The sequence below is a fragment of the Canis aureus genome, chromosome 33 (genome assembly GCF_053574225.1).
Source record: "Canis aureus isolate CA01 chromosome 33, VMU_Caureus_v.1.0, whole genome shotgun sequence".
Taxonomy (NCBI): Eukaryota; Metazoa; Chordata; class Mammalia; order Carnivora; family Canidae; genus Canis; species Canis aureus.
In genome coordinates, this window is record NC_135643.1 from 16,906,182 (window position 1) to 16,928,551 (window position 22,370).

Consider the following 22,370-nt stretch of genomic DNA (forward strand, 5'->3'; position numbering starts at 1 on the left):
TATACACCTTTATCCTAACAGAACACTATGATCTGTTTGTGTATGGCAGGAATTTTGAGCTGTAAGAACTTTCTGTCCTTATTTGGCCCTTCTCATCAATGTTGGAGAGTTGGGATATAGTAATTATTGAATTAATAGGAAGTTCAAAGTACGATGGTCTTCATGACCAAAAGAAAGTAAATGAAACAATTATACATAAATAAGATGTATCAGGTGCCTGATCCTGACAATATTGTCAACCCTAGGCTAGGCAGGGGGGAGGCAATGGGACTTGGATGAGGATGCAGTCTTAGCCTACCAGGAGTTTCCAGTTACATGGGCTTGAGCAAAATGAAGAGGCAAATACAACCCAGTGTGCTAACATGCTGTTATAGGAGTACATACAAGATGTAATGAGGTCATATAGGAAGGACACTAACCTAAGTCTGGAGATCAGGGAGAACTTCCAGGAATAAGTGACATTTAAATCATTTCCAACTCTGAAAGGATTAGCACAAGTTAAAGCAGTTAAGATGGAGTATGACTGGAAGAAAAGAGTGGGTAGGAAAATTCCTAGCAAAAGAAAATGAATGTCAAAGAACCAAAGGCAAGAAAATATTTAAGCCATTTAAGAAACTGTAAGCGTTAGAAATAAGAGCTGAAGCACAACAAGTGAACCCAATTGGAGATAAAGTTGACCTCTTATGAAAATTGAGATGCATATTTTAGGATTTATTTTGTTTTACAATGTAGTTTCAAAAGCAACTGTCTATCTAATATACTTTCAGAGTATGTACACACATACCAATAGAAAGCATGGTTTGTGAAAGGAAGTGTAGACACATAGTTGGCAAGACCTAGCAATTCTAGTAAATCCATGTTGGATTTCTTCCAAGCCTCTGCCATTATCGTTTTGTATTAACATATAGTTCTGATCTTTTATCAACATATTGTTTAAAGTTAAGTGTATGTTAATGGTCCCCCAGCATGAATCAAAACAGATCAGTTATTAAAGCAAAGCAATTGGATTATGTGATTATGAATACTCTAGTACTTATAAACTTATAAAATCATCATAGGTTTCAAAATCTATTATCTTGTTATATATGTTAATGATGCCATTTATAAATTCTAAACATAAAAATATTCAGGTTTTTTATTCAGTATTTTTTATTAGATACCTAACAATGGAAAACCTGACTACATGTAAATCAGGAAAACCTGATTATATGTAAAATAAACCTGACTTAATTTTTTTTTATTTATTTTAAGTTTATATTTTTAATTACATATTTACACATGTATATGATTTTCATAAAAGTATAAATGTTACTACACATGTCATCTTTAGAGCATTAGGTTTCCTTTCACTTTTCAGCATGGCTTTCTTCCATTCTTCTCTCGACTACCTCCAACCACACTTTTATATCCTTGACAGATAACCAACAGGATATATTGTATTCTTCTATATTTTTCTCTAAACATTTTTCTAGTGATATAATAATATGTATATACATAGTCCCACATAGTTTTATAATTTGGAATCATTGTTCATTTTTAAAATGAGATTACATTATCAATAACTTTTGCACCTTGTTTTTTTTCATTCTGCAAGTGCATCATATAAATCCTTCCATGAGGGGTGCCTGGGTGGCTCAGTCAGTTGGGCAACTGACTCTTGATTTTGGCTCATGTCATGATCTCAGGATTGTGATATTGAGCCCCATGTTGGGCTCTGCACTCAGTGCAGAGTCTGCTTGAGATTTTCTAACTCTGGCCTTTCTTACAATTTACCACATGCCATGACCTTTGTATGTTATTAGTTCCCTGAATACTCAACTTTGCCATTTACATGCTCAGACTGAGGCTGAGAGGCTGATAAATAGTTTGATGTTATAGTCTCTGTTTCTCCCTAAATAAAAAATAAAATGTTAAAAGGAAAAATAAAAACGAATCCTTCCATGATACCTTGTATTGCTCTAATAGATTCCTCTTAATGTTTCTATAACATTTCATGGCAGGAATGCATCATCATAATGAACATTACCACTATTTTTAATTTCCACAATAAACAATGATACACTGAGAATCCTATGCTTTAATCTAAAATTTTTATTTCTCTTGGATATATTTCTGGGAATGAAATTCCTAAGCCAAAAGTCATCTATATTTTTTAAATTCGAACAGAAGTTACTTTTGAAAAAGGCTATGACATTTTCCCATTTCCACTAGTAATGTGTGAGATTACACTTTCTCCACCAGCAATATATGTTAAATGTTGTCAGACCAATAGATATAAAGTAGTAGCTTACTGTTTTTTTTATTTTGCATTCTCCTAATCACTAATGAGTTTGGATATTTTTCCTATGCTTGTCAGACATGTATATTTGTTTACAATTTCTTCTTTGGACACTGTAGCTATTTTTCTTTTGCGTCCTCTATTCTTTGTTAGAATAGAAGACGCTTAATTAGAGGAACACTTGTATATTTATAAATATTAACTCTTTGTCCCCTGTGTTCTAACTTTTTTTGCAAATCTATTGGTTTTCACTTGGTATATGTGTATCTTGCTGTACAAAGGTATATTAAAATGTTTTATGTAAAAAAGTCTGCTTTATATATTTTTTTCTAGATTTCATATGTTGATTTAAAAGTCCTTTCTTACATGTATTACATGTGTTCCCCTACTTTTTCTTGCGGGGCTTTTATTATTTAGTTTGAGCTATTTAGTCCAATTGGAAATTTTTTTGAGAGGGGTTAGAAAAAGATTTGATGATTTTCTCACAGATAGATAATGATGCTAACAACATTTACTAGTATATTGACCAGCTTTTTAGAGAGACAACCCAGACCACAGCTACACCCCATCAAAAACATATAATAATATATATGTAATAAAGACATACATTATTTTACATTATTACTTTAATGTAAAAACATGAAACTAGGCCTTTATTTGGAATTCTGTATTATTCAGTATTATTCATTTCTTACTAAAAAATGCTATTGTTTAAACAAAAAATGAGACTAGTTAACTGTCAAATAGTAATAACTATATTATATACTATATATATATATTTATATACTGCTATAGTGGTATTAATTAAACAAATGATATGTGTGATAAAATATAACAATATTTTGATAAGGTTTCTTTTTGTCCTTTGATAAAGCAGTTACTTTTACTCTTTTTAAACTCTGTATTAGATATTTAAATTTTAGACTATATTTAAGACACATAAAGGTAAGACTTTTCAAAAGGGAAACAAATACAAAAATACTAATTAAACATAAGTAGATTTAAACATATAATTAAACAGTAAGTATATTTAATAATAACAATGTCACATTTCTCTCTGTCCCATAATACCGTATGATAATTTTACTCTTTCTGTTCTCTTTCTAATAATACTTCTCTGAGTTGCCTGCAACCTTCAGGGCATCCTTCTTTTATATAGTGTTGAAACTAAATATAGTTAAACATAAAATTCACTTTGACTTGCAACTCTGCCCACATTACACCGATTCTGGTGTCATTCCGGTTCGATGACATCAAGTTAAATAAGCTCTTAACAAAAATATTTGAGCACAAAATACTTAATGTACTTACTTATTGGCAATAGCAGATGTGTTAACTTGTAGGGATTAGGTTCTAGCTTCCCATACACTTTGATTCTATCAGATTGCTTTTAAAAGACCAGCTTTTTGTCAATCATAACCTTTGCATCTATAAATCTATTGTATAGATTAAATATGTCTGAGATGTGTCTACCAATTTTAAACACTGAAGCGCATGAGATGTCATCCTAAGTTCAAGTCCTATTTCTTAGCAGAATGATTTTAAAGCACAGATGAGGTCATTTGAATTTGTGAAATCAGTGCAGAATTCCAGAAGTTACAGTTTTATTAAAGAGATTGAGAAAATCCTATCTAACTTGACTACCTTTTCTATTTTCTGGTGACTTAATTTTTTTATTATTACTATGCTGAAGTTTCAAAAATATGTCATTTTTTCCCTATGAGTTTTGTCATAATCTACACATAAAATGGAACAACTCAGGTGCAGTCAGTTCATCTTTTTCCAAGCACTCTATGGTTTCTTCAGAAATAATCATCAGTTTTGTAACTATATACATTTCTGTTTCACTGTAATCATTTTCTTCAGTTATCTTCAATATATTTCCAAATTAGAAAAGAACATTCTTCTTGTTTCACACTTTGAAAATGTGATTTTTTGGTAATCCAATATTTGAAATATTAATAGTTATTTTGTAGGCATATGTCTAAGAAGGCCATCTCCTTCCATTTCTATTAAGTAAATGTTCATAAGTACTTCACACATTTTGACAAAACTGAAAAGTGATCAAAATTTTAAATAATGAAAGCTTCACTATCACAGGTAAGCAAATCACAAAGCCCCTTTCTGCAGTGTTATCTATAAAGTGTATGGAATATTTTGCAGATAAGATCTTTTGCCTTTCTTTGATAAGAAGTTTATCTAATGAATGAAATTTGACAAAATTTACATTTGAAATATCTGCAGAATATGTAGATAGATGATTTAAAGTATCTGTATTTGAACAAATTATCAGTTGACTTTTGTTTTACATTTTATGCAGTTTTATTAAAATCTTCATAGAACTTAAGATGATTTGACACTACATTTTTAATTTTTTTCATTTAAGTTCAATTAGCCAGCAGTTAGTACATCATTAGTTTCAGAGGTAGAATTCAGTAATTCCTCAGTTGCATATAACACCCAGTACTCATCATATCACATGCCTTCCTTGATGCCTGTACCCTGTTACCTCATCACCCTATCCATCTTCCAACCAGCAATGCTCTTGTTTGTTTCTCATAGTTAAGAGAATCTCATGACACATTTCTTAAATCAAAATACCTAAGATCTAGGGTGATCATTTTTTGTTGTTGGCACTATGTGACACATTATTGTAGAAAACATGATCATTCAGATAATGTGTGTTGTTTGTTTATTGTGGTATGCTCAAACTAATCTAGCTACTACTGCCTTTGGGGAGACACAAAAACTTTTGATTGATTTGGAAATATTACCTGCCTCATCCCCAACATGTAATTTTCAGTCTCTGTTATATGCTTTCAAATTTCCTTTTCCAAATTCTTTTCTGCATATTATGCAGAATGCTGTTTTGGTTATTTACTTCACTAACCTGGTTATTTGTGTACCTCCACCTGAATAAAAAACACAGTCATTTAGCTGGCTTTTTTCATCGATGTCTGGGTCATGCTGGTATTGGCATTATAATTATTCTCATTTTCATCATCTGAACTCTTAGAAAAAATTATCTCAGTATTCACAATGTTAAAAATTAAATTAGCATCATCTTGATGCCAAGAACAACAATCAATCCACAGGCAAAGTGCTGTTAACAATCATGATTACAGTGCACTTAAGTTGCACACTTGCATCTCAGCACTTGTAGTGGTACAACAATGGATGATTGACTGTCATGAACAGCAAGTCACAATTGCCAACATCCATGCTCAGGGGGAGAAAAAGGGAGGGCAGCTGCAGAAGGCAGATAAGCCATCCATCCATCTACTACAAAAATTGCCATCTTCAGCCCGCCTTTCAAGCTGTAGTATGGTTTTTGTACCCCCATCACCGCCAACCTTCTGCACCCATTGCCAACCAAACACCTAGACTTTTTCCTCCCAGGAATTTCCTCCTGATGTGGAGCTTCCAGTGCTACAACTGGGGCATCCCTGCCCAACTCCAGTTATCATCCTAGTCTCCCCATTTGAGACTGTGGGACATATGATCATTTTCGCCTTCAATTCATCCGTTCAATTTCTTGGTTGAGAAATTGAGGTTTGTCAGTTTGTAGCCACATGGATCTTTTTATACTCACAGTTGAATCTTGTTAAATACTCTGGTTTTTTTTTTTTTTAATTGAGATCTTACTAATACCACAATGCTAATTTCCCAGAATGTGTTCTGCTTGTTCTGATTCATCTTTCCCACTCGAAGTGTGGCACTTATTATATGGGTTGTCATTTTTCTTTATGAGTTCATAGGGACTCAAGTCTGTTGGATTATCCTAGGGATTGTCGGTCTTGCTACAGAAATTGAAATGTCCTCTCTTCTTGTGGGCGAGTAGTATAGAGAAAAGCGATTCACAAATCTCAGGTTCCTCCTGAGGAACCTGTATGAAGCCAGAGCTCTCCCAGTCTTCTGGTCTGTCACAGGCTCCATGAGGGGAGATCTATGCCCACCGATTCAATTCCTTCCTGGCCAATTTAAAGGCAACAGAACAGACATATTCATGGGAACAAGTATCTAAGGAAGAAGGGTAGGAAGATTTGAGATCTAAATTGTGCAACAAGCATTCCCCCAAATTTAGTTTCTTCATTGGCTTTCCTGGAGGTTTGACTGTTTTTTTTTTTCAGGCACTCAGCCCCCTCTGAAGGAGAGACTTACCAGTTTTTTCCCATGCAGAATTATCCAGAACTCCAGGCCTTGCTAGCCTTCTATCTTCTAGACCCTACTAGCCATTTGTTTCAAGAGAAAGTTGTCAATGGATGGTGAGGTAGCTGTGTTCAGTTTTTCACATTCCCAGTGTTTTAATAAACTTAAAAAAATTAGTATCCCAATAGCCTCAAAAAAAGAGAGTCAAAGATAAAATTTAGGAGTAGATATACTACTTCTTTTCTAGGTTAAAAAAAGATATTTATTTTAAACACATTCATATCTCCCTTGTGAAAATTTGTGCCCTGTGATGACTATCTTGGAGCACAAATTCAAATTTCAAAATAATAGCAGGTAAAATATGGTAGGCCAACAATTAAGGCAGCAGTAAACAAAACCATATATAGTTTAAGAGTCAGTCTTAAGCACCAAAATATGGACTTGAGCATGATTTATTTTGCTGGATAAATTCAGAAGAGTTGATGAATGATGCTAAATTATTAATTTGTTCAAAGTGGGAGAGGCTGCCACCTAGAACCATATGTCATAAATATTAAAGCAAGCCCATCTTTAGGAATTATGTGAGCAATGAATTATAAGGACCACTATAGATCGATTCTGGGTTAATCATAACTCTTTGCGCCTGTAATTCACAAACACTTTATCCCCTACTGACCATTAGTTTAAATTGTAAAGAAGTTGGCACCTTGGTGTCCTAAGTTAGAATTTATTTCCCACATTGTTCTCAGGCTTTTTGGGTTTTATTTTGTGAACAAAAATAATACATTCCCATACTGCAGCCTTTATTTTAATCTTAAAAAGCTTTGCCTTGGTTTTAATCCTGAAAACCTGAAATACTCAGATAGCAGTGATCACAAAATCAGTTGGCTGCAGGGGTCCAAAATCATATAAACCAGATATTCATTCATTTTAATGATTTTTTTTAGTTGAAATAAGTTTTCTTTTTTTATTCCAAGTTTTTATTTAAATTCCAGTTAGTTAATATACACTGAAATATTAGTTTCAGATATAGGATTTAATTATTCATCACTTACATCACACCAAGTGCTCATCACAAGTGCCCTCCTTAATACCCATCACCCATTTAGTCCTTTCCCCCACCCACCTCCCTCCAGCAACCTTCAGTTTGTTCTCTATAATTAAGAGTCTGTTTTATGGTTTGCCCCTCTTTTCTCCCACTGTGTTCATCTGTTTTATTTCTTAAATTCCACAAATGAGTAAAATCTTATGGTATATGTCTTTCTCTGGCTGACTTATTTCACTTAGCATAATACTCTCTAGCTCCATCCATGTCATTGCAAATGGCAAGATTTCATTCTTTTTTATGGCTGAGTAATAAGCAACCTGTTTTTTAAAAACCTAACTTTTACTTATTTTAATAGTGTGATCACATAGCATTAAAGAAGTTGCATTCTTTTCCTGGCTCTTGCCTTATGTTGCATTATTTTTATTTATATAAATTTCCTTTTCAATCTAGATAGGCTATGCCTTGAAGGCAAAGGCTACCATATCTCACACTTTTTTATATTCCTATAGCAAGTATCTCCCAGAAATTGGTCTTTAATGTAGTGAAAAAAGTGCAGAAGATGACCTTGAGCTCAAGTTTCAAATCTACCACTAATCATTGGTCTGACTTAAAACAAGTTCCATTACCGCATCTGTGAGTTAGGCATCATAATATCAGCTCCTCACACTGTTGTAAAGAACAAATAAACTTAAGTGTAAAGTGCATTTTTTAAGAATGGGAAAAAAGGCTTTATAAATATTAGCTATTATCATGATGAAGAAATGGAGGACAGAGAGAGGATATTCTTTCTTCAAGGAAGGGATATCTCATCTTACCCTTTGGTTTAAATGTCATCTTTTCATAACTGTCCCACTGATCTTTTACTTTTTTATTTCTTTTTTCTTTTTTTAATAAAAAAGGATTGTCATTGATGTATCTTTGTAACTAGATACTGAAGTGAGCTTTTAAGGAACTTGTTAAAGATTTGTGTTGGAAAGAATATAGCTTCCCAATTAAAAACAAAGTCCTTGGGATAACAGATTGTGAAACTCTATTTGTTTGTGGCGTGGGCTTCTGCAATTATTACAGGAGATGGCTGCCTAATGAATTGAAAAGAAAAGTGCTTTTAGCATTAGGTCATGATAGAGGTATCAGAACAGGGGCATTTAGGACAAGAGGATTCTACAGAGAAAAAGAAATATGCCACAATCCATAACATGGTGAGGAGTACAGGGGCAGGTTTTAAAAATACATTGTCCCACCCTTCAATTTACTTGGCAAGAAATGCAAATATTTGAGAAAATAACAGTGAATGCTTATAGTTCTTCACTGACTATGGAGAATTGCAGAAAACTAGAAGGTTAAAAGAGTGTGCATGAACAAAAAATAGTTTCCAAAGAGTATCTGTGTTTAATCAGGAACTAAAGATAAGGAACGTCAATATTTGGAGTTTTCTTCTACAACATTTCAGTTACCAGAATATTTGAGCAGGCTATCCTGATTCCCCTATTGAAAATTAAGTCCCCCTTTCTTTAAAGCACTTTAACATTTTAAGCTTTTTGTATGGTACTTACCATAATGTGCATTGTTTATAGCAAGTAATAGTTGACATTTCCATTACTGAGTTATAAGCTGCTTGAGGACAGGAGCCCAAGTCTTACCTTTATATTCTTCTAGATCCCTTTAGGATCTTCAAATTAATGCATAATGATTGCGAGTAAAATGGAATTCAAAGAAAGATTCCTGTAATAATATTGTGAAAATGAAACAAAGCCTTGTATTATCTCAGCGATGAGAAATCCTTCAAGGCTATTGTCATCTCAGCTCTATTATAAGGACACAGGTGTTGAGCATTGGCAACTACTATAGTCCATTAATCACCACAGCATTCTGGTATCTCTATTTTCAGAACCAGAGTGATAATATTGGAGGTAGATGCCATTTTATATTCATTTCCCTTTCTCATAAATGGGACTTGGAATAAGATGACATAAAGCTTCTGGAGGTACTTTCACCCTCTGTTTAACTTGGTATGAAGCACTCAGTTGTCATGGAATCCACTGTTAATAAGTCAATGGCCTATAATGTAGCTGCTTATCCAAACATGACTTCAAAAGGGAAGACCAGTTGAAATTTTTAAGTAATACTGATCACCTAGTCAGATAGAGTGAAAATCTCAAACCTTCAGTTGTTAATTGTTAATCAGTTGAAAAGTGACTTCAGGTTTTGTTGGTGAGTATTTTCTAGATAGTTTTAACCTAATAAGTAAAAACTATTCAAAGGACAATGGTTGTATGTTTTAGTAGTTGAAAAAAAAAAACAGAGATATTTTTAAAAGCTAAAATAGTTTGGATTACTATGCCGCATTTCATTGGTATTGCTACAGGCTATAATCATACTGCTTTAATGGTTCTCCTTTTAAAAATGAATTCATAATGCTATGTAACATTAAAATTATTAGAAACATGCATATAATGGCAACGATAATGTTAATATACATTTAAATAGAGCTTTACAGTTCACAAAGCAGTAACAGCAATGCTAGAATGCTTTGCTAACAGCAAAGCAATATGTCTCCAACTGGGGAAGTCCCTTGAGGGTTATAAAGAAGTCCAAGGGGATCCAGGAGGCCAGAGTGGCTATTTGAAAGAAGAGAATAGCAAAAATCATAGTAGGTTTTTAGAGGAGGCTTTAGGGTCACTGCTATCTCTCTGTTACTATAGATTTAGACCCAGAAAGCAAAAAGTAAATATGAAAGTTGGTGATTAAGGGTAAACAGAATATGCTACCCCCAATAGGCTACTTTGGTATATTGATGATTTTGAGCTGTAAGCACTTGAAAAATATCAAATGCAGGGAGAGGCTTTCTCTAAACAACCCTTATTTACCTAAAGATAAATCCTCAAATAGTAACTCAAGTTCATAAATTCCCTTCCTGGGAGTTTCATCAGTTATGAATGACTTTCATAACAAAAGAAGAGACTAAAAGTGATCACCACATCCAGATAGACTTTGTCACAAAATATCACACCTTCCATTTCTTCTACCAAAGGCCCTTCATCGTTCATAAATATGATTTACTCTCCCCTAAGAGGCCTTTCCAAAGGCCCTTTCCTTTCCAAATTAGATGACTTTTAATCCTGAATCCTAAAGCCACCTCTTTGAGTTACTCATTTTTTCCAGGATATTTCCCATGAATACATAAGGAATACATGTTGATAAAAATTTTCACATAAATACTGATTGTTAGGGGAAGTAATATCAGCAACATGAGGGAATAGGAGCTCGTCTCATTGAAACAACAATTTGGCGCCATCCATGAACAAAATACTTTTGTGAGAACTTTGGGGTCTTGGTTGTGAAATCCTGTCATAATCTAAGGCTGAGTAAGAATGCTTTTAAGAGGGGTACCTGGGTAGCTCAGTCAGTTAAGAATCCAACTTTTCATTTCAGCTTAGGTCATAATCTCAAGGTCTTGAAACCAAGCCCCATGTTGGGCTCCATACTGGGCATGAAGCCTGCTTAAGATTCTCTTTCTCTCTCTCTCTCCTTTCCTATACCCACCCCCGCCTTAAAAAAATAAGAATTCTTTCAAGAGACAGGGCTATATCTCAATGCTTGGCCAACCAACTGTTGTTCTGTCTACATTCCTGAAAGCAGCCTATCCCCCTGAGAACTTGACTCTAGTACAATAAAGGTGCAAGACAAATATGCCCATTATCACTGCTTCTATTCAACATAGTACTGGAAGTCCCAGCCAGAGCAATTAGACAGGAAAAAGAAAAGTATCCAAATCAAAAAGGTAGAAGTCAAATTATCTCTATTTGAAGATGATAAGATTGTACTTAAAGATTTATTTATTTGAGAGAAAGAGCATATGCAAGTGGTGGGAAGGGCAGAGGCAGAGAATCCCCAAGCAGGCTTCGGGCTGGGTGGGGAGCCCTGTGGGAAGCTCCATGTGGAGCTCAAACTCATGACTCATGAGATCACTACCTAAGCTGAAACCAAGAATTGGGAGCTCAACTGACTGAGACACCTAGGCACCCCTATATATTTTTAAAATTAATCTTAAGATTGCTTTTTATTTTTGATAAATTCATAATTTAGGGGGGAAAGTCACACTTATAAATAAAAGATAATCACTAAAAGGTAAACAACCCAGAATAAAGTTATCTTCCCTAAATGATGATAGAGAAGATTGTATAATTATTTATTCCTTATTGCAATGACCACCAAAGGTTTTTCATCTATGTCCTATAGCAAAATTGCCATAGACCACATTTGGCAACAGATGAATTTAGAATAACTCAAGTAAGTAAATATATCTTGCCAATGGGGTAGTATTGATTATTTTTCTTCAGTGTGAGTTGGACTTGCAACATGCATTTAGAATATAGGTCATGTGCAAAGAGATCATACCTATATCGGATGAATACAAAAGCCTACCTGGCTTAGAAGCCTGGAACCTGAAGGAGCCAGCATCTCTTGTAACAACTTGAAAAGTACAACTTCCAGGTTCCCAAAGAGAGAGGTCCAATTCCAAGAATTACTGCACTCAGAGAAGCTCAAAGACATGGCTTATTTCCATACATACATTTATTGTACTCCCAGTCCAGGTGACATTTACCACTGAAGGGTCATTTTACTATAAGCTATGCTGCCTGGAAACATAGTTAACATTCTACTTTAATCACATTTCCTGGAGAACAGAGCTATAAATTAACCAAAAGTCAAATTCTCATTCAGAATAGGTATTCAAAAATATAGGTCCTATAATGTTTTACACAATGAGATATACACAAATGTAATATGTTTTACCTTACCTATATAACTTAAAATTCCAACCTTAAATCCTATTTTCTTCTTTTGCTCTCCATATTTTCACAGGTAAAATATGGAAATTATGCCTTTGTATGGGATGCAGCTGTATTGGAATATGTGGCTATCAATGATCCAGATTGTTCATTTTACACCATCGGGAATACTGTTGCTGATCGGGGATATGGAATTGCACTACAACATGGCAGTCCTTACAGGGATGTTTTTTCACAGAGGTAAGATTTGCATGTGATCCAAGTAAGGAGAGACAAAAAAACAGAAAAAGAAAATCCACTCGGTTACCCATGTAGTTTTATTACATTTTGTTCTCTTCGTTTGGAAAAGCAAAATAAGCAACAATAATAAAAGGTAGTTATAAATGTTATTTAATAAGACTTTAATTTCCTAAAATATGTACTGAATTATTTTTTTCATAAAAAGGAAAAAATATTGCTGCATATAACTGGTTTTACTCCAAAAAAATTGATATACAAAAGAAAGTAGTATGTCAATAATTTCTTTAGAAGTTAATTAACAGTTTAGTCTCTTGAGTTTTTAGGGACTAAATATCACAGAGTTAGAAAATTATTTCATTTCTAAGAATACCAAAGCATAAAATTAACTTAAGGACTGAGTCAAAGTTCTGATGTACTGAAGTACATAATGGTAGGGATGTTCCCATTTGAATTTTGCAAAAGAAAAGGATAAGAATTTAAGAGTCCCTCACCTCGTGTCAAAGTACAGGAGACTTTGTCATGAATTTAGAAGATGGTTGGTTAAGAAATTATATCCATCCTCAAATTAGAATATTCTTTTATGAGTTTAAGAAAAAAGGTTTTGAAATGTATATTTTAGATTAACTATGTATTTGAAGGACTTGGGCCCGGGAAGCATTCCCAAAGATTACTGCATTTCATTCTATCTATTACCAAACAAATGTGGGGCCTAAGAGAGAGTGGTATCTTTCAGGTAGAAGTGTATTTCATTTGAAACTGGTAGTGCATTTTGTTTATTTTCTAGATTTTTCTATCTATTTTCTAAAAGCCAATGCCAGACCAAGAGGGTAGTACCAGGAAATTAAGGCCCCAAATTTCAAGCTATTTGAGTTACATCATTCCTTCAAATTTTAGGATAGCAAAAAGCCAGGTATCTTGTGTTAAACAAGTGCAAACAAATGAACAAAAAACACAGAAAACAAAACAAAAACCAAGTCAGTAGTCCAGAAGTTGTTAAAACTCTTCCATTAGCTGAGAAAAAAAAATGTAGACCTCTCTCCTTATCTGGTAGAATGGAAGTTGGATTAAGCCCAACATCTTGTATGAGTCAGCCTTTCTGTGTAGCAAACAACCCCAAAGCATCAGTGACTTTTTTGCATTCATGAAACGTAGGGCTGCAATTTGGCAAAGCTGTGCCACAAGCTGCAGGTCACCTGCAGGTCTTCCTGTGCAGCTTCTCATTCCAGGGCCTGGCTGGAAAAGTGGCCCGATCCAAGACAAGCTGTTTCATGACAATGAGTAGTTGTAAAAGGGGCTGCCTGAAACCTGCAGTGTTTCTTTGCTTCTTGCATGGATGTGGCATATGTCACATCTGCCCACAAACCACTAACAAAAGAGAGTCTCGGGGATCCCTGGGTGGTTCAGTGGTTTAGCGCCTGCCTTTGGCCCAGGGCGCGATCCTCGGGCTCCCGACATGGAGCCTGCTTCTCCCTCCTCCTGTGTCTCTGCCTCTCTCTCTCTCTCTCTCTCTGTATGTCTATCATGAATAAATAAATAAATAAATCTTTAAACAAAAAAGAGAGAGAGAGAGAGAGTCCCATGGTCAAGCTCAAATTGATGGGGTGAGGCACTGTACTTCACATAAAGGGAAGAGAGTAGTAAATAATTATGAACAATAATAGAATCATCCGGTGTGGTCCCTTATGGCTCTAAAAATAATCTAAAAATGACAAAGATGAAATAAGCATAAATTGGGAAGTAAAATATTATGGTATGAATAATGATTAATCAATCAAAACACACTTATTGATGAGTAGATTCTAAGGGGAACAAGTTGGAAAATCAGTTATGCTATAGAGAATTTACCTGGAAGACACTTGCAGTCTAGTTGCAGATATATGGCCCACACAGGTAAAACAGTGAACACAGACATTTCTATAAATGTGTGCTGATTATATATATATATATATATATATATATATATATATATATATATATCATATATCCATTCTACCAGATAAGGAGAGAGGCCTACATTTTTTTTTTCTCAGCTAATGGAAGAGTTTTAACAACTTCTGGACTACTGACTTGGTTTTTGTTTTGTTTTGTGTGCTTTTTGTTCATTTGTTTGTGTTTGTTTAACACAAGATACCTGGCTTTTTTGCTATCCTAAAATTTGAAGGAATGATGTAACTCAAATAGCTTGATATTTGGGGCCTTAATTTCCTGGTACTACCCTCTTGGTCTGGCATTGGCTTTTAGGGAAAAAATAAAAATAAAAACAAATATATATATATGTATTTATGTCACCACCCTGAGATATATATATCAGTATTGCTTGTTTATATTGCAGTAAATTGTGTAGTTGAGAAATTGAAAGAATTGAATATTATATGGAATAAAGAGTTAATCAAAGGAAAACATGAATGAAAGCTCTCCAGAGAAGGTGAGCCCTGAATCTGACCTTGAAAGATTAGTAGACAATAATTAGGCTGAAAGGAAAAAATCGATCATTCTCGGAGAAACGATGCAAACAACAGGATAGAAGTAGGAGAGAGCAGAATCTGTTGAAGAGCAACAGGGGCAGCGAGTTCATTTGAAAGGAAATCTGAAGTTTGGAAGTCATATCATAGCCCACAAGCAGCTATGAGAAGCTTTGTCCATGCTGGTGCTCAGGAGTAAATAGAAGATGGTATTTAAGGGATGATTCATCCAACTTTGCCATGAAGGATAGATTAGGATTGGCAAAGACTAGAGCAAACCTGGAAGCATGAGACAAGGAAGGCCTAGTCCAGAACTGGGCAACCGGGAATGAGGAGGAAGGGACAAATAGAAGAGATCCTTCTAGGCAAAGAGGCACCATTGTTTTTATTAACTTAGAAGTAAAGATGGAAAGCATAATAGAATGAAGGGGATGCCAGGGTTTATGGAGAAAGACCAGCAGAAAAGTCTAATGGGTACTTAAAATGAACCATGTAGTTGAAAAAAAGATTATTTATTCCTTAGTTGTGGTTAATTGGGTTTTTCTTCACTACAGACTTTTGTTGTTGTTGTTGTTGTTGTTGTTGTTGTTGTTGTTGTTGTTTCCAGACCTGATTTCCAGGTCTTTTATGCAAAAAAAGAAGCCAATAAAATCAATACACAAACATAATAGCAATTAAAGAAATATTTAATAAATTACCCTAAGTGTTCCATTTCTTATTATCCCTGTGGTGCCTTACCTAGGAGAGATTTTAATCCTGAGAAAGTACACTCCAGTGAACTGCTGAAAAATAATATTAAACATTGAGCATTATTTTTCCTTTGATTTGCATTATGGATCTAGACAATTTAAATTCTCCCTTTCTGTGGAGTTCCTTAATAATGACATCTGTATCCTGGTTCCCTGGACATCTGGAAGAAGAGAGATCAGGAAAGAAAAACCTTCTGGCAATTGTTGATGTGCCAACTTATCTCTTTATACGTGTGTGGCACATTTATCTATTACCCAAACTCTCTCCCTAAATTCAGAAAATAGCTGCTGTCATTTTTTTTATGCTATGACCATTAGGAAAAAGAGATCTCTTTTATTAACTGATTTTAAAAATTATAAAGACCATAAAATTTAATCACTGTAGTACACCTTAGAAATTATTATAAACAACTCTAATATAGCAAATTTCCTAGGCCCTTGATTACACTAGATCAGTGATTGCTACTGTAATTAATTTCAATGAAAATGAAAGTATACAGGGTGATTTTTCTTATTAAAGATTTTATTTGTTTGTTTGTTTATAGAACAGAAATAGGGTGAGGGGCAGAAAGAGAGGGAGAGGGAGAATCTCAAGCAGTTTTCATGCTAAGTGCAGAGCCCCATGCCAGGCTCCATCTCACCATCCTGAGATCATGACCTGAGCTGAAATCAAGAGTCAGACACTTAACCAACTGCCACCCAGGCATCACCAGGGTGATTTTTATGTAGTAAATACTAATTATTTCTCAGGAGACTATATGCTTATACCACAACTTATGAAACATTAGAGTACTTAAATAGGCAATAAATATTAATATATAAAATATTATATATTGACATAGTAGCTACATGCATTATCTACTATCTGCCCAGTATCTTATATGTTTGTATACTTTAATGACACTCCAAAACAATCATACAAAATGTCATAAATTTGTTTATTACACCCTTGCATATTGGTGCACAACTATTATACTACAAGTGCATACACCAAGTAGATGGCCTGAGTTTTGGCAAGCATTAAGTTAGGCATCAGACACATGGCCTTTAGTGATATACTCACTTTTATAATTGTATATTTGTAGACACAGGCAGGAATGACTTTTAAGGACTGGTAATTGCTACAATATATATATCTATATTCATAGATTTGGATACAGGAGTTTTGTTTCTTTAGTCTGCACAAATACTAGATAACTTGGTGGCAGATGTTAAAGTATTTATATAATCACATCAGATAAGTGAGAGTTCTCCTATGGTGAGTAATGTTTCCAGTGAATTCTCTGACTCTGTTTGTTCATCAAATATTTATGTGGCCCTGTCTTTTTATAGTTCTTCATATACAAAAATTATTTAGTCAAAAGTCGTCACATTAAAAACATTTAAGAGTAGAAGAGAACTGAATTTTTCAGTGATATCATTATACTTTTAATAAAATAAACTCCAGTGTTGATTTTAGAATCTTAACTATTCATAAAACTAAGAATATGATAAAAATATTTATTGAGCATTTGGTATGATCTCATTTCTGTTCTTAAATCTTAATAGATATCAGGGAATAATTAATTCGTGAGTTTAATTTCATACTTCATCAATAAAATGTCCCTTTTGGCCTCTTGGCTTCTATCCCTAAACTTTAGGAATGAACCACCTCGTCACAGAAACAAGGACATATTTCAAACTGAATGGAGAATGATTTTGTTGGATTCATGATATTGGTACAGATCCATAAATAATATTTCAATCTAGTCATAGAATTTTAGAATTTTTACAAATATAATGATCAGTACTTCCTTTTTCATCAAGGATGAAACTAAAATAGCACAAAGGCTAAATTATTTAGAATCACAAGAAACAATACGAGTGGAAAAATTTCAAGAATCCTAATTTCATGTCCAGTTTTCTCATCATCATGCACCCTGTCTTCCCTCAATATTCTCTTAAAAGCACATAAGAATAATATTAAACATACTATATGATGTTTACTGCGTGCCATATTTTGAGTTTTTATGTGTAACAATCTATGAGGTAAGTACTATAATTATCCTCATTTTACAGACACAGAAACTAAGACATAATGAGGTGATGTAATTTGCCCCAGTTCACAAAGCTATTGAGTATTAGAGCTGAGACTCAAATCCAGGCAGTATGGCTCCAAAAATTGTCATACACTTTTAACAATATGTATTTCAAATAAATATTTAGGAATTCTCTTTTTCTCTCTCCCCCTACCTCTCCCTCTTAAGGGCAAAGAATAGAATTAATCATAATCCTTGATATACGGCATACTTTCATTTTTGGTCCATAAATGACTACTTTTATTTAATTACTTTTAAATTCCTTGAATATAATCTTTTCTGTTGTTCTTTCTTCCTTTTGCATTGTTAACTGTTAGTATATCTATGCTTTACTTTGTTTTTGTTTTCCAAGGCCCTAATTTCCAGAATAAACTGGATGGTCCAGGCATGATTTTTTTTTATTAAAAGTATAGTTTTTTGATATATTATATTAGTTTCAGATGTACTAATAATGATTCAACATTTATTTACATTATAAAATGCTTACCACAGCAAGTATAATTCCCATCTTGTCACCAATGTTATTACAATATTATTGACTATACTCGCTATGCTACACTTTACATCCCCATGACTTCTTATTTCATATCTGAAAGTTTGTACCTCTCCATCCGCTTTACCTATTACACCCATCCCTCTTCCCACCTCCCCTCTGGCAATCACCAGTTTATTCTTTGTATTTATGAGTCTGTTTCTGTTTTGTCTTGTTTGTTTTGTTTTTTTAGATTCCACATATAAGTGAAGGCATATGGCATTTGTCTCTGCATGACTTACTTCACTTAGATTAATACCCTCTAGGTTCACCCATGGTGTCACAAATGACAAGATTTCATTTTTTATGGCTGAGTAATATTCCATATTATATATATATATATATATATATATATATATATATATATTCCATCTTCTTTATCTATCAATGAACATTTAGATTGCTTCCACATCGTGGCTATTTTAAATACTGCAATGAACATAGAAGTGCACGTATCTTTTGGTTTCTTTGGTTAAATATCCAGAAGTGGAATTGCTGGGTTGTAGGGTATTTCTGTTTTTAATTTTTTGAGAGGCCTCCATACTATTTTCCATAGTAGCTGCACTAATTTACATTCCCACCAACAGTGCACAAGCGTTCCCTTTTCTCCACATCTTACCAACATTGCTGTTTCTTGACATTTTGATACCAGCCTCTCTGACAGGTGTAAAGTGGTATTTCATTGTGGTTTTGATTTGCATTTCCCTGATGATGAGTGACGTTGAGCATCTTTTTCATGTCTGTTGGTCATCTGTATGTCTTCTTTTAAAAAAAATGTCTGTTTAGGTCCTCTACCCATTTTTTAATCAAATTATTTGTTTGTTGTTGAGCTGTATAGGTTCTTTATATATTCTTTAGTATTAACCCCTTATTTATCCCAGATATATCATTAACAATATAATTATCATTATATAACCCCAGATATATCATTAACAGGTATCTCTTCCCACTTAATAGGTTGCCTTTTTGTTTTGTTGATGGTTTCCTTCACTGCAAAAGATTTTTAGTTTAATGTAGTTTCAATTGTTTATTTTTACTTTTTTTGCCCTTGCTTGAGGAGACAGATCCAAAAAGAATTGCTAAGACTGCTTTCCAAGAGTTTATTGCCTATGTTTTTCTTTTAGGATTTTTCTGGTTTCAGATCTTATGTTTAAGTTTTTAATCCATTTTGAGTTTATTTCTGTATGTCATATGAGAAAATGGTTGAGTTTCATTGTTACACCTGCAGCTGTCCAATTTCCCCAGTACCATTTATTGAAGACATTGTCTTTTCCCCATTATATATTCTTTCCCCATTTGTTGTAGATTAATTGACCATTTAAGCATAAGCTTATTTCTGAGCTTTCTATTCTGTTCCATTGCCCTATGTGTCTGTTTGTGTGCCAGCACCATACTGTTTTGATTACTCTTGGCCTGCAGTATAGTTTGAAATCTGGGAGTGTGGTATATCCAGCTTTGTTCTTTTTCTCAAGACTGTTTTGGCTATTTGGGGTCTTTTGTGATTCCTTACAAGTTTTAGGATTATTTGTCTGTGAAAAATGCTATTGGCATTCTGACAGAGACTACCTCAAATCTATATGCTGTTTTAAGTAGTATGAACATTTTAACAATATTAATTTTCCAATCCATGTTTGTGGTGTATCTTTCCATTTGTGCTATCTTCAGTTCTTTCATCAATGTCTTATAGTTTTCAGAGTATAGATCTTTCACCTCCTTGGCTAAATTTATTCCTAGGCAAAGAATAAATTTTCTTTTTAATGTGATTGTAAATAGAATTGTTTTCTTAATTTTTCTTTTTGCTAGTTCATTATTAGTGCATAGAAATGCAAATTGTTTTTGTACTTTGACTTTGTATCCTCTGAATACATTTATTAGTTCTAATAGTTTTTTTTGGTGGAATTTTTAGGGTCTTCTATATACAATATTTAGTCATCTGCAAATAGTGACAATTTTACTTTGTCTTACCTATTTGAATGCTTCTTTTTTCTTTTCCTTGTCTGACTGCTATCTGGATTCAGAAAAATAACATTAGAGCTTTTTCTCTATCTCTGTCTTCAGACTTCTTACAGTTTACTTCTTGGGTCCTGCCTCACATTGGTAAGTCCCTTGAGTTCATGCATCTGTCTCTATGTCTCTAGCAGGTACCTTCATGCCAGCACAGAGTAAAGATTCAATAAATCTTTGATGAAGAAAGATCTACCTAACTTTTTGATCAAGATCATCCCATTTACTTATTCCCAATAAATTAAATACCTATTCTTTGTGCTTGTTAGTAAAAAGAGAAAAAGTCTTCTATTTCTCCTATCATAATAGTTTTTCCTTTCTTGGTTTCTCTAACTTCTTATGTAATGAATAATAAAAATTCAGAAGAAAAAAGAAAACAAACACAGCACATGTCACCTTTCTTTCCAACTCCCTGCTGTAAGAATTTTCATGCTTTCATTCCCATAAGGAAGGTAGAAAATATTTCTTTCACTTGAAAGCATAGAGCCCTCATCCTTTTATTCACCGATAAGAATGAAATACTTTTCAACCACTTTGTTCCCTTTTCAGGAAGAGAAAAAAGCTGATTGTCCAGTTAGCAGTTTCAAAATTGGTCAACAGCTTGGCTTACCCTCTGTACTCAGTCTGCTGGAATCAACATGGATGCTTTTAACTAGAAGTTAAATAGTTGTTTTCCCTTTAGATGTACAAAATATATACAGTCTCTCGCCTCTGAGAGTAGGAGTGACATCAAAATACCTATGTAAACATTAAGCAATATGAACTTACACATTAAGCTGGTATAGATAATAAATGCTGAAAAAATTAGAGAAAGGGAAATCATTGCTGAGTAGAATAGAAAGATTTTATTAGGGATCCCTGGGTGGCGCAGCGGTTTGGCGCCTGCCTTTGGCCCAGGGCGCGATCCTGGACACCCGGGATCGAATCCCACGTCAGGCTCCCGGTGCATGGAGCCTGCTTCTCCCTCTGCCTATGTCTCTGCCTCTCTCTCTCTCTGTGACTATCATAAATAAATAAAATTAAAAAAAAAAAAAAAAAAAAGAAAGATTTTATTAGACTTGAGCTAGAAAGCTTCAGGAGAAATAGAATTTGGATATAGGGGACAGGTCCAGGTAAAGTATTCGGGAAAACATGAGGAAATCATCAAGATGAAAAGTCATCGTGTTGAAAGGACAATGAGAAGGAACAATTTGGCTGAAGAGAATATCGGTAGGTGAATACAGGTAGAGAAGCTAAAATTAAATGTGACACACCAGGGTATGGATGGTTGCTATTTATTAGGTACCTGCTCTGCTGAACATTTGATAGATTTCATGCAGTACTTGCCCCAACTCTGTAAATGGGACATTTATTAATTGCATTTTATAAACTTGAGGAAACTGAGACTCACAGCTAAGTATCTTACCAAAGTCACACAGTAATGACAAGCGGAGATAGGGCTCAAACCCAGGCTAGGGCTTGTGTCCTCACTCAAGACCCCACACCAGCTTTGCGAGGCTCTGAAGAGAACATCTGGAAACAAGAGCATTTGAGGAATCCAAAGTGATGGGTTAAACAAGACAGAGCTTAACTGCAAAAAGCCATTTTACAAAGCTGTTGTAGTATTCCAGCTGTGAAGCAGTGAGAATATTCTCAGTGAGATGGAGGAGAAAAGATTAGAAAAATGGTACTATTTGAAGAGGGATAGAGAGGACTTGGTGGGGATCAGAGGAGTGAATATAATCCAGGAATCTGAAGGGAAAAGGACGGGCAAATCCAAATGGTCACAGCAGCTTTCTCTTGCATTCTTCTTCCAACCCTCATTTTTCCTTTTTGGTCATTTATTGCAAGTTTTGCATCAGCTCAATTTCATGTCCAGGTAAAACCAACTGAAAAATTATTTATAGAAAAATGATGATGATTTTTGAAAAATGTAACTCACTACCCAGTGGGTATAGACTTATAGCTTATAGACTTTTGTTCTACACTTGCTTAAATTACATTAACATATCCCTAGTGGTATTCTTCTGTCTCACATATCAGATACTATTTTTAAAA

The 22,370-nt window shown here is 34.2% G+C and overlaps 1 protein-coding gene across 3 annotated transcripts in view; it reads left to right on the plus strand.

Moving 5' to 3' along the window:
* GRID2 (glutamate ionotropic receptor delta type subunit 2) overlaps window positions 1–22,370 on the plus strand; it is a 1,464,312-nt gene that overhangs the window by 1,297,733 nt on the left and 144,209 nt on the right. For all 3 annotated transcript variants that reach the window (XM_077882884.1, XM_077882885.1, XM_077882883.1), the window contains exon 14: window positions 12,342–12,508. In XM_077882884.1, the coding sequence (XP_077739010.1) occupies window positions 12,342–12,508 (167 nt within the window). The remainder of the gene's footprint in view (window positions 1–12,341; window positions 12,509–22,370) is intronic.